The 13,914-nt window shown below is 45.1% G+C and overlaps 1 protein-coding gene across 2 annotated transcripts in view; it reads right to left on the bottom strand.

Moving 5' to 3' along the window:
• DYNC1I1 (dynein cytoplasmic 1 intermediate chain 1) overlaps nucleotides 1-13,914 on the bottom strand; it is a 263,740-nt gene that overhangs the window by 13,028 nt on the left and 236,798 nt on the right. For both annotated transcript variants that reach the window (XM_004582321.3, XM_004582324.3), the window contains 2 exons: nucleotides 6,802-6,942; nucleotides 2,973-3,098 (listed from right to left, as the gene is read on the bottom strand). In XM_004582321.3, coding sequence (XP_004582378.2) covers nucleotides 2,973-3,098; nucleotides 6,802-6,942 — 267 coding nt within the window. The remainder of the gene's footprint in view (nucleotides 1-2,972; nucleotides 3,099-6,801; nucleotides 6,943-13,914) is intronic.

Genomic DNA, 13,914 nt, shown 5'->3' with positions numbered 1-13,914 from the left:
TTGTCTCAGGCAGTGGGTGCCCTTTTGTCCTAAGCACAATGATGACCCATCAGTGCTGGGCTGGAGGACGACACAGCAGTCACTACAGCAATGGCAGAATGTCACAGCAAGCTTCAGCCACGTGCCAGCCATAGGGAAGTCATCCTGCCCTGAGGACCTGGCACCTCTCCCAGTGTGCTCTTCAGAGACTCACAGGAAGCCATGGAGGCGAGCAAAGAGGAAGAGAAAAGCCTCTCCCAACCCCGAAACAAAGATGAGATACCTTACCAGAAACACTCAGAACAAAACTCTGCAGTTAGGATGAAATTATTTGGTTAAGTCAGTTTCTGTGAGCTATGGTTGGTTTTGTCCAGGACCAAATAATACAGGAAGAATTGTTCAAGTGTATAAGCCTATCCTGATTTCCGGTCATTCCGAGAAAGGCTAAAAGATTGTAATATTACCTACTCTCAATAAAATACTATATCCTTTTTCCCCCAGTAGTGAATTTGTAGGGATAAACAAGGCTACAAATTGTTTGGCCTATTATATGTCACAGGGAGTTTTCTATAGCCTGTCTAGACTGCAGACAATAGGCGAGACTAGCCTATGGCTGCAGACATTTCTTTAGTCTGTAATATCACTTAGAAAAGTAAGGGCAATAACACAAAAATGAAAACCAGCCTGACCTGCCAGGACCATAGCAGAAATCCAAGTGTAACAACACTTTCCAATTTAGAAATGATGATAGCATCTTAGAAAGAAGTTTTAGCAGCCACATATCAGCCAAAGCAACTTTGTAAAAATCATATATACCCCAAAATGAGTCATTTTCAAGAAACTATCCATAGCTATAAAACCACTGCATTTCAGACCATTCTACATATGTTATACTGCTTTCTTACTGTGCAGTGATGTGTTCCATATTATTTAAGTCAATAAAGATTTTTTTTTTCAAAACGCCCTTTAACAATACACCAGATGATCAAACTGTAACCCTCTTGGAATACATCAGAGGGAAATGGAGTAATTCTAGTCGCACAAAATAATTTTTAAGTTTTATCCACATCCTCCTATTTCAGCTGAGCTTGCCTCCAGATCTACTTCTGTCCTGGAACTCCACTTATCAGAAAGAAAACCAAGAAACGGAGGGAAGAAATGGAGTGAACATGAGACCCTTGTTTCTTTCTAATCTCCTTTGCCCTTTTTCATTTTTTTTGGAAATGATTTCCTCAAGAGTACTTATCTTTTTGTTGTTTAGTTTTATATCAGTGAAGACCATGCAAAACACGGATCAAATATTAAGCACACTCATTGAAGAAAATACTGCCATAAAACTCTTGGTGGTATTTCCAACCCACGTAGTATTCTTTTTCTTTACTTTTTTTTTTAAGATTTATTTATTTTTGTTGTAAAGGCAGATATACAGAGAGGAGGAGAGACAGAGAGGAAGATCTTCCGTCCAATGACTTACTCCCAAGTGAGCGCAACGGCCAGTTCTGTGCCGATCCGAAGCCAGGGACCAGGAACCTCTTTCTGGGTCTCCCACATGGGTGCAGGGTCCCAAAGCTTTGGGCCGCCCTCTACTGCCTTCCCAGGCCACAAGCAGGGAGCTGGATGGGAAGTGGAGCTGCTGGGATTAGAACCGGCGCCCATATAGGATCCTGGCGCATTCAAGGCGAGGACTTTAGCCGCTAGGCCACGCCGCCGGGCCCGGCAGTATTCTTTTTCCCAGAGACTCTAAATTGCATCAACAGGCACCAAACCATTTGCATTTTCTCCACTGGGGGCCGATATTAATTCACACAGCCATTGTCACTGTTGCAACGACTCAGCTCCTGGCACCAGCAGTCAAGGGGTGTCCCACCAAACAGCAAGCGACAAACTCAAGAGATCCTGCTGCTTTCCTCAGAGCCCACCATTGGAGAATGCAAAACTCCCACCTCTGAAGTCCTTCCGCTTCAGCTCCCCACTGTATTTTAAAATAATCTCAGGCAGCTGGTTCCAACTTTATCAACTGTACCATAACAGCATCAAGTACATCATCAAAAGTTCCACCACAGAGCTAACCATCTACGATTGCCAAGTTTATAGCATGATGACCAAGGAAGCCATGAAAACCCTACTCCATGCAATCAGCTAAACCCATCTTCCAGGTACTGAGAGGACTTCGAGGGTAAATAAGGCGGGATGCACACAGATGTGGAAACGCCTTCCACCCCAACCCCAGCACGTCAGATTCCAATTATGCCAAGAATATTTACCCAACGCTCATGTTTTGTTTTGCTTGAAAGTGTAATAGTTTGTCTTTCCGGAAGACATTCTTTAGCCTCACCCCAAATCAAGGTTTTTGTTGATGTTTTCTCATATAGTAAAAATAAGCAACTAAGCGTAAGCATGATTGATTGGTTGTGCAATATTAAATACAGTGCAAACATCTAAGGAGTTTTTTTGGAAATAAAGTAAGCAGATTTTCCTTTAATATATGCCATGGTACTCAGGCCTGCTTTAGGTATCTTGTAATAAGATATCAGAAAGGTATCTGTCCCACATAGTAAGTTTGGCAATCTTTTATAAAACTGATACAAGATTCTGATTACCCTCAGATGTTTTCACTGGCTGCACTTTAATTAAACAGAAAACCGTATTCATTGTAATTTAGCATCCCAACTAAAACTTGACTTTTCAAAGCAAACAACCAATTTCAAGTTCACAGTACGACGAATCTGGCAAACTTGTCATTCTCCAACTGCTGGTAAGTGCCGTGTTTGCTCACAGGGCTGCTGGGAAGTCTGAGTACCAACTAAAGTGTCCTGTGCCTGGAGGCCGGACAGCAAATGAGGCTCTGGGAAATCTCTCCAAATTCCCACTGAAATCAGCGGAAACTTGCCAGCACACTGGAGAAGCCCATGGAGTCGCATCAGGGGTTCCTTAGGACTGTAAGCTGCATATATAAGCACAATAAGAACCCAAAGGAGCCAAGCCACAGCTACCTCTCCGACGTCGTAGACCCAAATGCGGCCTTCAGAGTCCCCCACTGCGACCTCCTTGCCAGCCTGGGCCCAACGGACGCGGTTCAGGGCAGATGCCCCCTCAATGGCGACACTCGCTGTTGGAACCTGCCAAAAGAGTTGCGACAGGAGAAAATGATCTCTAACTATGAATGGTAATCACACGAATTAACAGTGACATGTTGAGCTGGATGAGTCACTGCTGCCTTTGTGGGCATGAAGGAATACCTACATTTTTAAACACATATCTTCCTATGTATATACATAGACGTATATATAATATATGCAATATAGGTATATGTGTACATGCATATCCATAACCCTTGTGCAGGACAAGAGGGACATTCCTGGAGGAAACACCGTGGGCTGCAAGTGGGCGCCTCCAGTTCACCCTATAATAATCATTATTATAATTAGTCACGCTTTCAGATTTGGGGTGTTTGTATTAAAGGATATAGAATGTAGCCACCCACTTGTAGAAAATGCCTTCTGTCAGGACAACACCCTAGGGGACCACTTCCCACGTCCTAGAGGCGGGGGTGGGGAGAGGGGCACAGACAGTAAAAGGAAGAAAGGAAGGGAGAGGTTGAGGTTTGAAAGGGTTTGCCTGCATGCTTGGTTGCCAACATCTGGCCACCCCCTCAAACACAACCCCCACCTCACCCCCATCTCCATGAGGTGTCAGCTGCACAGATTTCTTTTCCAGAAGACTCAGGTTAATGACTTTCACTCGCACCTTTCACAATCTCCTAAACCTTGGTAGACCCTGGAATCTCCCCGTTGTGAGCCGACGGTGTGGCTTGAGCTGCTGTGGTTCTGTGTCCGTGTAACTGGTACCAGGCAGAGAAGGTAGTGGCACTCACTGCCACTGCCATGCCCTTGTGTTGTGAAAGGAGCTCTTTTCACAATTCGGGGAACATAGGATTTATGAAGAACGAGTCCTTTTTATCCTGCAGCTGCCTTCGTTGGTTGCATGAACTTGGGTCATTCAGGTTAGAAGTTTTTGAATGTCCACAAAGTTCAGATCTGCTGAGTCCTCTACAAGAATACTAAGCAGGAAATAGCATGCCACCAAGACAGGAAAGGGTACATGCTGAGACAAATGTGGCGCAAGGAGAACCACCGAGGCCCTACACGCCACTGTTTCAACCTGTAGCTAGTGAACGCACTGTGCGGGATGGCCAGACGGCCAGCTCTGTGCCTCAGCACTCCTGGCCTTCTGCCGCTCAGGGAATTGAAACCACCTGTTTACATGAAATGACTGACCCAACACCTACTTCTAAAATAAAAACTGTCATATGTAAGAATCTGTGCTTAAACTTAATCTTGAAATTCTTCACCTGCTTAAATCATGACATGTCAGTTGTGAGCAAAATGATACAACAGCAAAAAAAAAAAAAAAAACAAAAAAAACAAACCCTCACACATTTGGTTTTGTGAAAATGCACCATTTCTGCAGTAAAGGTACGTGGTTGGAGCTTGAATTTTTACTCAAAGCCTTTAAAGGTGGGGATGAATTTCGGTGGACCGTAATTCTGACCATGCTCGTCATTATTAGTGAGCTGCATGGGAAACACATCCACTATTCAGCCACACGGTCTTAAGAGTCAATTTTTCACATCATCATTTACAAGGATCGCATGAGACCCTATCTCTTAATTCTATGAGTATCAAATTTTATCTAGCTAGCATTTCAAAAATAAAAAATATTTCATATCTCAATAAAAATTACTAATTCCCTAATCTCTTCATATGCTTAAAAATTATGCCTAATATATTTTTAAAAATTGCATTTGCAATTTAAAACAGTAAACTGAAAAAATATGATAAGCATTTTGTAATACCTTCTTTTTATGGCTTAAAATATACTATCAGAGCCTATAGTATATGCTAGAAAAATGCATGAAGGAAATGACTAAAATATACTTATATAATGTGTATTTCATTGGTAATGACTTGTCAAAAGCTGCTGAATCCATAATAAAAAATAATCCATGTACTGCGTCTGACGCTTGAGCTATGGTTTTACAAACGCTTTCACATTTCCTGGCTCAAGCACAGTACCAGCAAAGGGGGGATGCATGTGTTTATGTGAACACAAGGCAGCTACTCTGAGCTGAGGTGGCCAGAGAGGAACCAGGCTTCCACAAGAGCAAATGGGACAATTTGGTCTCAACACATAGTAACTTGAACAGCAATTACAACCCTAACAAAACCTGCTACCTCACTGGGACCTCAGGCTTTAAAAAAACTAATTCCTAATCTGATGAATATTTGAAAAACCTTGTTAAACTTGCTGGGAGACAAAAACGATTTGAGGGTATGAAAAAGCCTGCAGCCCGTTCCTGGACTGCGATCAGAGTTCACGGCCCTCCGCCGAACGGACTTCGACAACCCTGCCTGCTTTGGCATGAATAAAGCATGAAAGCATTCAGCTACACACGCTTAGATATTTCTTTACTGCTATCTAGAAAAATTATGCTTGGCACTGTTGAGGTATCAGCTTTGTTTTATTTAAAAGAAAAAAAAAAACAAGATTTAAACAAACCCCAGGAATTACTGAGGAGTTTGTCCTGCACTCAGCTCCTGGCTGGGCGCTGGTCATTACGCACACATCAGCTCAACAGAACTGAATCTCGGGCGAGCGCCTGCCACGTCCAAGAAGAGGCTTGTTACTGGCTTGCTGTGAGGGGCTCTGTTCTAGCACAGAGGAACAATATGATTCTAATCAACAGTGATGAAAGACTGGAAAGCCATTACAGGGCAATGCAGTAATATCTTTCTATTAAAAACAATCACAATGTAAACATTTCAGCAATCCAAAGAGGGACGATGATTCACCGGGGCCTGTTGGTTCTCTGCATCACAGAACTCCTAGCCTCCTCACTGCATTTCTCGTTGGGCAAAGACTTAAATGGCAAGAGGACAAGGACAGCACTGATGGCTCTAGGGACCCTGAACTACAATGTTTCCACACTCACACCTGAGGAGGTCTGCGTCCCCCACTCCCTACCCCCAGCCCTGGGAGCCTGCCCCTCCTCACCCCTCCAGCTTCAGGCTTCCTAATTAAAAAGGCTGTGCTGCTTCCTGCTCCCAACACTTCAAAAGACCTGGCTCTCCTCCTCCACTGACTGGCTTGCAGCCCGCAGCACTTGCCTCCCTTACCTGTCCATTCTCATATGTGCAGATCCTTCCCCCGTCAGAAATCAGGGCCAGCCTCACAGCCGACTTCAGTGTATCAAATTAGAAGCCATTCACTGGCCATGTGAGAAACTGTCCCAAGAGCTGAATTACCTCCACAGTTTAGGGCTACTGTGCACCTGGCATCACAGGGCATACCTAGCCAACAAGGATATTTCTTTATCATCAAGTGATTTGCTTTTCCCTTGAGAAGCACTCCAACTGGAGCACTTTAAATAAACCCTGAGTTTAAAGACAAGTTTCAAATAGAAATATCTGTTCTTGAGGTCGTCATCTGAGACATGTACTTTGGACAGGTACAGTTTGTCAACAGTCCACAGGATCTACTCTTTGGGGAGTGAACAAATGGCACACACTGAAAAACGGCCCCATTCAGAAGCAGCGCGTGCCACAGCCAATGGAGGCGTCTCCATGCCACTCAGGGAGAGGCGCTCGCAGTCATCACCCTCGTGCTTCTGGAGAAACCAAACCAAACCAGAACCCCCAGTGCAACCGCCCAGGGAATTGGGCCGAGGCGCGAGAGCGGGTACCCCAGCTGGCTCCAGGGCGCTAAGGTGCCCAGCAGGGTCTGCGTGGGCTCCCGCCCCGCGCTGCCACCCGCGCCGCTCACCTCCGTGTCGTTGTTGAGGTTCCAGAGGTCCAGGCGCCCCATCCCGTCGACGCAGGCGAAGAGTGCGGGGTGCACGGGGGACCACATGACATCGTACACGTAGTCCGCGTTGTCTTCAAAGGAGTAGAGTGGCTTGTTGTGCTGCAGAGGGGAGACACCGTGAAGACTCCGTGGCGCTGCCGCCGCCCCGGGGCTGTCTGGGGAGCCTAATTAAAAACTTGGCACATTTCACCGAGTGTCATAAAACTGCCCAGATGAAAGTCCCCGGGAAGGGGACGCGGAGCTTTCATGTGACTGCCACTGTCCGCTGGCGTAAATACACCGTGCGGGGTGGAAGGGAGAAGGGCGGGCCGGGGTCAGAGCGGGGGGAGGCAGAGGTTCCCACCCGGCTGGCGGCCGTGGCAGGGGGACATTCCAGGCAGGTGGACAGGCCCGCCCCCCTCGCTCAGCCAGACCCCCCGAGCTCCGCAGGGTCACTGGGAGCCCGACCCCAGCCAGCCGCGGTGTGCGTGGCCCAGGCCCGCGGGTGCGCTTGCTTGGCGGCGTCCGGTGCCCCGCGCATGGAAGGTGACGCCTGCCACCTGGTGGTGCCGGTGCAGCGCTGCGACAGCTGTGCTGCTGGCCTTCGGTGCTGAGCCGTGGACAAGGGCCGGCAACACGCACAAACGACCCATCTCTCTACAGGAGCAGTTCTCTCAGAGGAGGAAGCCACTACGGCTCCATGTAGGGACTCCCGAACCTATGCAGAGACAACCCGACTTTGTGGCTTACTGAGATTTTCTTTGAACCCCAATGTGGGGTTCTGGGGCGGGGGTATGGAGGGATGAGGGGATGTGATCCAGGACCCTCCCTGCATTAAAACGATTCTACTCCAGAGCCCTATAATAAGAGAATGGCATCCTTGATTTCCAGTGAATATTGTCACGTCAAAACAGCATCGAAGTCAGAGGCAAGTTTGAAAGTACACCAGAAATGAGATGTAATTGGACTTCATGAATTATTCATCCCATCTGGCTTGTCTTATTTTAATTTCTGCATAATGGCTTTACTAATCCCTGATCAATTAATGTAAAATGAAATTTAAATGATAATGAAAGCTCTAGAGAGAAAAGAAATTAAGTATTCCTACATCCTCTGATGGAAATCTAAACAATGGGAGGTACCTCCCCAGTGGCCTCAGTGCCCCAGTCCACTTGTCTGTCCTGGCCACGGGCCGGTCCGAAAGCCTGTGCAGGACCCAGGCCGCGGGACCTGGCAGGGAGTGGCGGTTCTGCCGGGAGTGCGTCTGCCCAGGCTGGCCCTCGGGCGTGAGTCTCTGCCAGGGCCCAAGTAACGCGCAGCCAGAATGAGAAAACTTCGGCCACTTCCACCGAACGCTAAGATCTGCTAAGGAGGTAACTCTGAGTGGCTTCTTTGGCCATGGATTACACTGCTTTGGTATTTAAAATCTGCAGCTTACAAGTAGGCAAACATTTAAATACACTAAAACAATAGAACATTAAGATGTGTGATTGTGTGTGTGTGTGAGAGAGACCTTATTTTGAATTTAAAAATAGCTGACCAAGGACATCATTTAGGGAAGTATATGTAACATTGAAACACTAAACAATCAAAAATGTCCCTGAACGTTTGTCTTGGATTTGGTAATTTATATTTCTGTATTTTTTTTGTGCCAGTGTAAGTTTATTATGCACCATTTTTTGCAGCGTGGCTTGAAGCCAGTTCTTGGTTTATTGGCTACTTAGGTCTTGTTCTTCCTCACTGATTGCACCTAAGTGATTCAAACTACTTTCCCCAGAAAATTGGAATACTCAATGACCCCAGAACTCTGCATGATGGATGGTATCATTTTTCCTAAATGAAATTATTTAAAGGCACTTGGAGTAGCTGGTGCTTCCCTGGCCACTGGGAACAGAATTCCAGCTCTGAGAAGACACTGCCCACTGCCCATCTCTGCTGCTTGGCAGGGCTGAAGTTACGGGAGTAACACATGGTCCTCCTAGAGGTCGTGTCTCAGCGTCTTTCAGTGCCCTAGCTCTGACTCCGAGGACTCGGAGGTCTGAAGATGTACGTGCAGACAGGCAGGCAGAACCCAACACATCACAGCCTTTGTTTCCAGGAGCAGTGAAAGCACCATCAACTTCCAACACTCCTCCAGACGCTGGCCTTAACTTGATCACTATTCCCTTAACACCGGGACACTCCAGTGTTCTCGTTCGCTCTCTCGGCTTTTTCTTCTTCCCCTCTTTCCTCGCCCTTCAGTAGTTTCTTGCCCGAGAAATTCGGTTAAAATTGCAGTATATTTTGGAGACCACCTCTTAAACATCTGGAAACGATGGATATTACTCACGCTACCAAAGACCAACATCCTCAGGTTTAAGAGTGTGGAGCCAAACGCTCGTGTTCACCAGCCCTCCTCCAAACTTCTTCATCAGCCCTCGCCCGTAGGATCAGACCTTCGATGGCAAGTCACCTTGGAAGGACTCCTAGGCTGCGTTAGGCGGGAGTCTGGGAGACTGCCATTTTCAATGGTTTCATTTAAACTTGATAAATACACACTTGGGGCAAGTCTTGATTGGGACTGATTGAACTCATCAGTATAACAAGTGGGATGATGTCTACAAACTGTTATTCCGTGTGTATAGCAGGAGTCTAAACCCTAAGCATAGGTAAAGTTGTTATTTTTTTTAACCAAAGAATTTTTGTGAATATTAATTATACTTTTTGATGAAGAGGGTTTTTTTTTTAATCATTTTATTCTCTTCGGGCTCACAGGGGTAATCTGAAAAGCTGACTGACAATGTTTCAAATGCTTAACCTAAAAGAAAATTTTATGGCCAACATTTTCATGAAAGAATCAAAAAAGCATTGGATTCCAAAGATTGTGGTTTTGAATTCGCAAAATGTACATTTGTAGATGCTCAAACTCGCTGTAACCTGCACAGCCACCGGGTTTGGAAAGCCACAAGTTCTGAAACAGAGACTGTGGAAGGCAATTCAAACACTGATTTCAGGGAGGAGCCCTCCCGTATCATTTATGTATGTAAAAGCCACAGAAGCTTCATGACTTTAAATATTTACTCTGCAAAATACTCAAGTCCATTTAGTAAAATAAATATTGCCCTACCAGCATGTCAATGTTGAAAGTGTCTTTTCAAACAATTGTGTCTGAGCAGACAGAAACCTGCTCACCTGGGTGTTTCTGTTCCCAAAGCCATGTTTAGCATCAGTGAAGTGTTGGAGACAGGCTACATTGTTAACATGGCCAGCTGCACGTGTGTGGCGCATGTCAGTGAAAAACAGCCTTGATGCCTTGCATTTAAGGGAAGTTTCCAGTGCTGTGCCAATAGGACAAAGATGCCCAGACCCACTCCGGAGGCTCAGGACAGGAGAAGGGGGAAGCGGCTGGCAGCTACCTCCCAGACAGATGTAAAGGCCAGGAAAGGGCAACTTGTTGACAATCTGTCCTGCATCTCATTCTTGTCTCACGTTGTCTAATCTAATCTGCATAAAGTCGCTGTAAGATAGACGGCGTTTACAGAAAAGAAAATTATAGCTCAAGAAAGTCAGTCAGCTTCCCAAGGTCATGGAGGTTGTTAGTGGAGGAGGTAGATTGTCAGGTTTTCCCAGTTTCTAACCACGTCCTCTCACCATGGGAACAGCACAGTCCTACAAAAAGAGTCCGGGTCCGCAGATCCTTAGATAAGCAGCAAGAGACCCATCCCCTCTTCTCAATACGCCCTCCATTTCTTTCAATTGTTGACCAAGCATGCACCAGGTAATTTGCAGCAACAGTTAAAAACCACAGCAGCCTTAATTCGTCTACTCCCCTTCCCGGAGTCTGCTCTTAATAAACCTGAGGATGTCACTCATACATTGACCAGACTCATTAGCCAGGAACAGGACTCTTAGTCCTCTGAGAACCAGGAAACAACAGGAACAGCTCTCAGGACACCCAATGAGATCTGTTGCTGACTATGTGCTGGGAACTCCATCCAATGAGCTGGAAGGCAGAGCTGTAGTCCAGTTTCCCAAACGTCTGGGTAATGTTGGGTGAGGGACTCCGCTTATATGATCACAAAGCTGCAGTCACGAGAGGAGCAGAAAGAAGGTGGGAGAAAGCAGAAAAGCTACAAACACTGGACATCCTTGGCTTCAGTTTTCCCATCTGTGAAATGGGAAGCTGGAGCCACTGACTCCAGCTGGCTCGGTCATTCAGTGTCTGTGGGCTGCGTCTCCTAGGACGCAGGCTGGTCTGGGGTTCTATGTCCTTTCCCGTGGTCAGGCAGAGTGCAAGGAAGTAGGAGAATGCTTTTCCCATATGCTATTCAATAGCAAATATTAGAACTAAAGCCATCTTCCTTGATGCTCTGTGCAATTCCTGTCACAGTGATCTTTACTCTTACTTTGCGTTTCTTTAAAATGTGTGTGTATAAAAACTATATCAGTGTGTTTTTTTATGAGAAATGTGGGCTTATGAAGCATTAATAGTCCTTTAGGTGGATGAACTGGAGAAGGACTAAGGACTATTAAGTTCATGTAGGAGAGACAAATAGTGAAGACTTCAAAAAAATGAAACTTCACAATATACATTAACATTTTCCAATCAAGATTTGATGTCTAGAATTTCTGGTTTTAGAAGCACACTTCTGAACGCAAATACACCTTCCTGTCTTCCCAGTTAACTATGATTTCCCCCACTGACTTCCTGTGTCTGAAGTTAGATTTGTGCCAAAGTTGCACTTAGGGAATATGATGCTTCTATGCATATGTGCGGAGACAACTTTCCTCTTATCAGGCATCTTGTGGCATCCTAATAGGATTTAGTGTTTTGAAAGTTGAATAGCAAGCTTTGCATTCAGATCTCTCCTCACATGGCCAAACAGTGTGGCTGTTGAGGTTGCGTTCATCTCTAAATGATCAGCTTTCTTGAGTGGACTTAGTGGAAATGTATCCCCCCAAACATGGAAACTGCTTTTGGAGGTGAGGGTAGTGTGGTTGGTGGTCCTATGTGGTGGGGTGGGGGGAGCGACATGTAGCAACATTTCTCAGTCTTATTCTGAAATAAAAGAAAAAAAAAACAAAATGGAAATTTACCTTGAAAATGAAATGATCTCCTATTCGGAAAAACTATGGCCAAAATAATAAACAATGAGTAATAGGAAAATATCCTTCAAAAATTGTCCTGTGGCTTCCTGTGAAGTAATTAAAATAAATAGCCAGCTAGTTCTTCCAGGAAACATGAAAATGGGAGACCACACTCTTTCCTTTAAAAAACCACCAAAGGACCCCAAAACTTCAGGCTGACACAAAAATGGATACCTCCACCATAAAAACACAGTGGTTACGCAAATAAACCGAAACTCACAAACCACACCATCACACCAACCTTCTAGATCCCAGAGAGGTGGCACATGTGGTCCTATCACTGGAAAATGGTATTTACTGTTTATTAGGAGAGCTGTCACATGCAAAGCATCCCTTATGTTTATCCTAATTTGGGGGGCTAATATTTAAACATTAGAATGATGCCTAATTAATTCCATCAGCTTTTTAAAAAACCATGGCTCTAAATTCAAGATTAGACATGAACGCTTCGAACGAGTTGTGTTCAACAGCATAGAGTTAGGGGGATTCTTCATTACTTGAGCATATTAGGCAAAAAATATCCAAGAGTTTTCATTGGAATTCATTTGAAAGAAGGTTATGGAAGCCCAGGAATTTAGCATTTGTCTTGCTAAAAATGCAAAAGTTGTGCTAAGTAGGAGTTGAAGCCACATAAAAGATGCTTCTTGTGGCCCGGCCTTCCTCTATTGCTTATTTGCATGGACGAATCCTTTTAATCCGGGAGGCGCCACCAATAAAGAGGCTAATTATCCACATGAAGGAATGTGTGCCTAGTCACAGGTTTTGACTAGTACCCGACTGAGGAAAGCCATGGAGAAAGCTGCAAGCTTTGCTTAATTCATAAAAGCAGCACCCCCTGCACCGGCATGATTTTTTACAAATATCAGCTCTGCCTAAAGGTTCTCCGAAAAAGCTAGTATCTGAGTAGCACATATCTATTGTGAGCTATGGTGAGACCTCCAAGCAAGGGGTGGGGGCAGCTGGGTTTTGCTTCTGAATCGTCTTGCACTGCTCACCTGCACTGCTGCGGCTCTTCTGGCCTGTTCTGCCTGCTTGCTTGCTTGAGCTGAGGCTCAACATGGCGAACATTATGTATCCAGAAACAGATTTAGCAGAGTAGGCTAACCTGAGGGACCGTTCTCCTACTGAGAGCCTTCTCCTGGGCTGACGGTGCTTTTGGGAAAGCTTGTGGGGGCATCAGAAGGGTGGAAGCAGGCTCCAAAGAACCTCTCTTAGGTTGCACCTGTTTCCACTCTTTCTACTGAAGGGGACTGCTTTCCTACCCAACACGGTGTTAGACAAAGGAGCAAGTGAATGTGTGTAACGGTCAGGTTGATGATGTGACACCATCGTATAGGGCTGGTTCACCTGCTGGTTTACCTTCAAAATGTACATAACAGTCAGGGGCTGGGAAGCCTAAACTTCATCCAGGGCTCCCACTTGGGTAACAGGAACTCAGGTACCTCAGCCATCACTTGCTGCCTTACTAAATGGGCAGTAGTAGGAAGCTGGAATTGGGCATACAGGCAGGAATTGAACCCAGGCAGGAATTGGGCCCAGAGCAACTAGAGCAGTATGCTAACTGCTCTGTCAAATGCCTGCCCCATTTACTATTTACTTAATGTCAAATTGTACAACCACATTTTATTAGTGGGTAAGTTGAATGGCAAAATATTTCCAAATATCGTAAGCTATTTAAACTGTTAAATCCTTAAGTATTTAAACTGTCAATCTCTACTCTAGCATCTGACTTAAAAATCATGTCTGTTGTAAATTGATTTTTATATTGAGAAACACACACACGGTTCTTAAATATTTAAAAACTATGCAATTATAAACCCAAACTCAAGGATTACACCTGGATTCCTCACCCATACTAATTTCTAAAATGCACAAGCTAACTTTTGCCAGTGCAAAAGTTATTGTGACACTTAATGACTTAGCACAATTCAATATAACAATTAACATTTAAACAAACTATAAATA

Source organism: Ochotona princeps, chromosome 20 (assembly GCF_030435755.1).
Source record: "Ochotona princeps isolate mOchPri1 chromosome 20, mOchPri1.hap1, whole genome shotgun sequence".
In the NCBI taxonomy this organism is placed as follows: domain Eukaryota; kingdom Metazoa; phylum Chordata; class Mammalia; order Lagomorpha; family Ochotonidae; genus Ochotona; species Ochotona princeps.
This window is presented reverse-complemented; position numbering and strand designations above follow the sequence as displayed.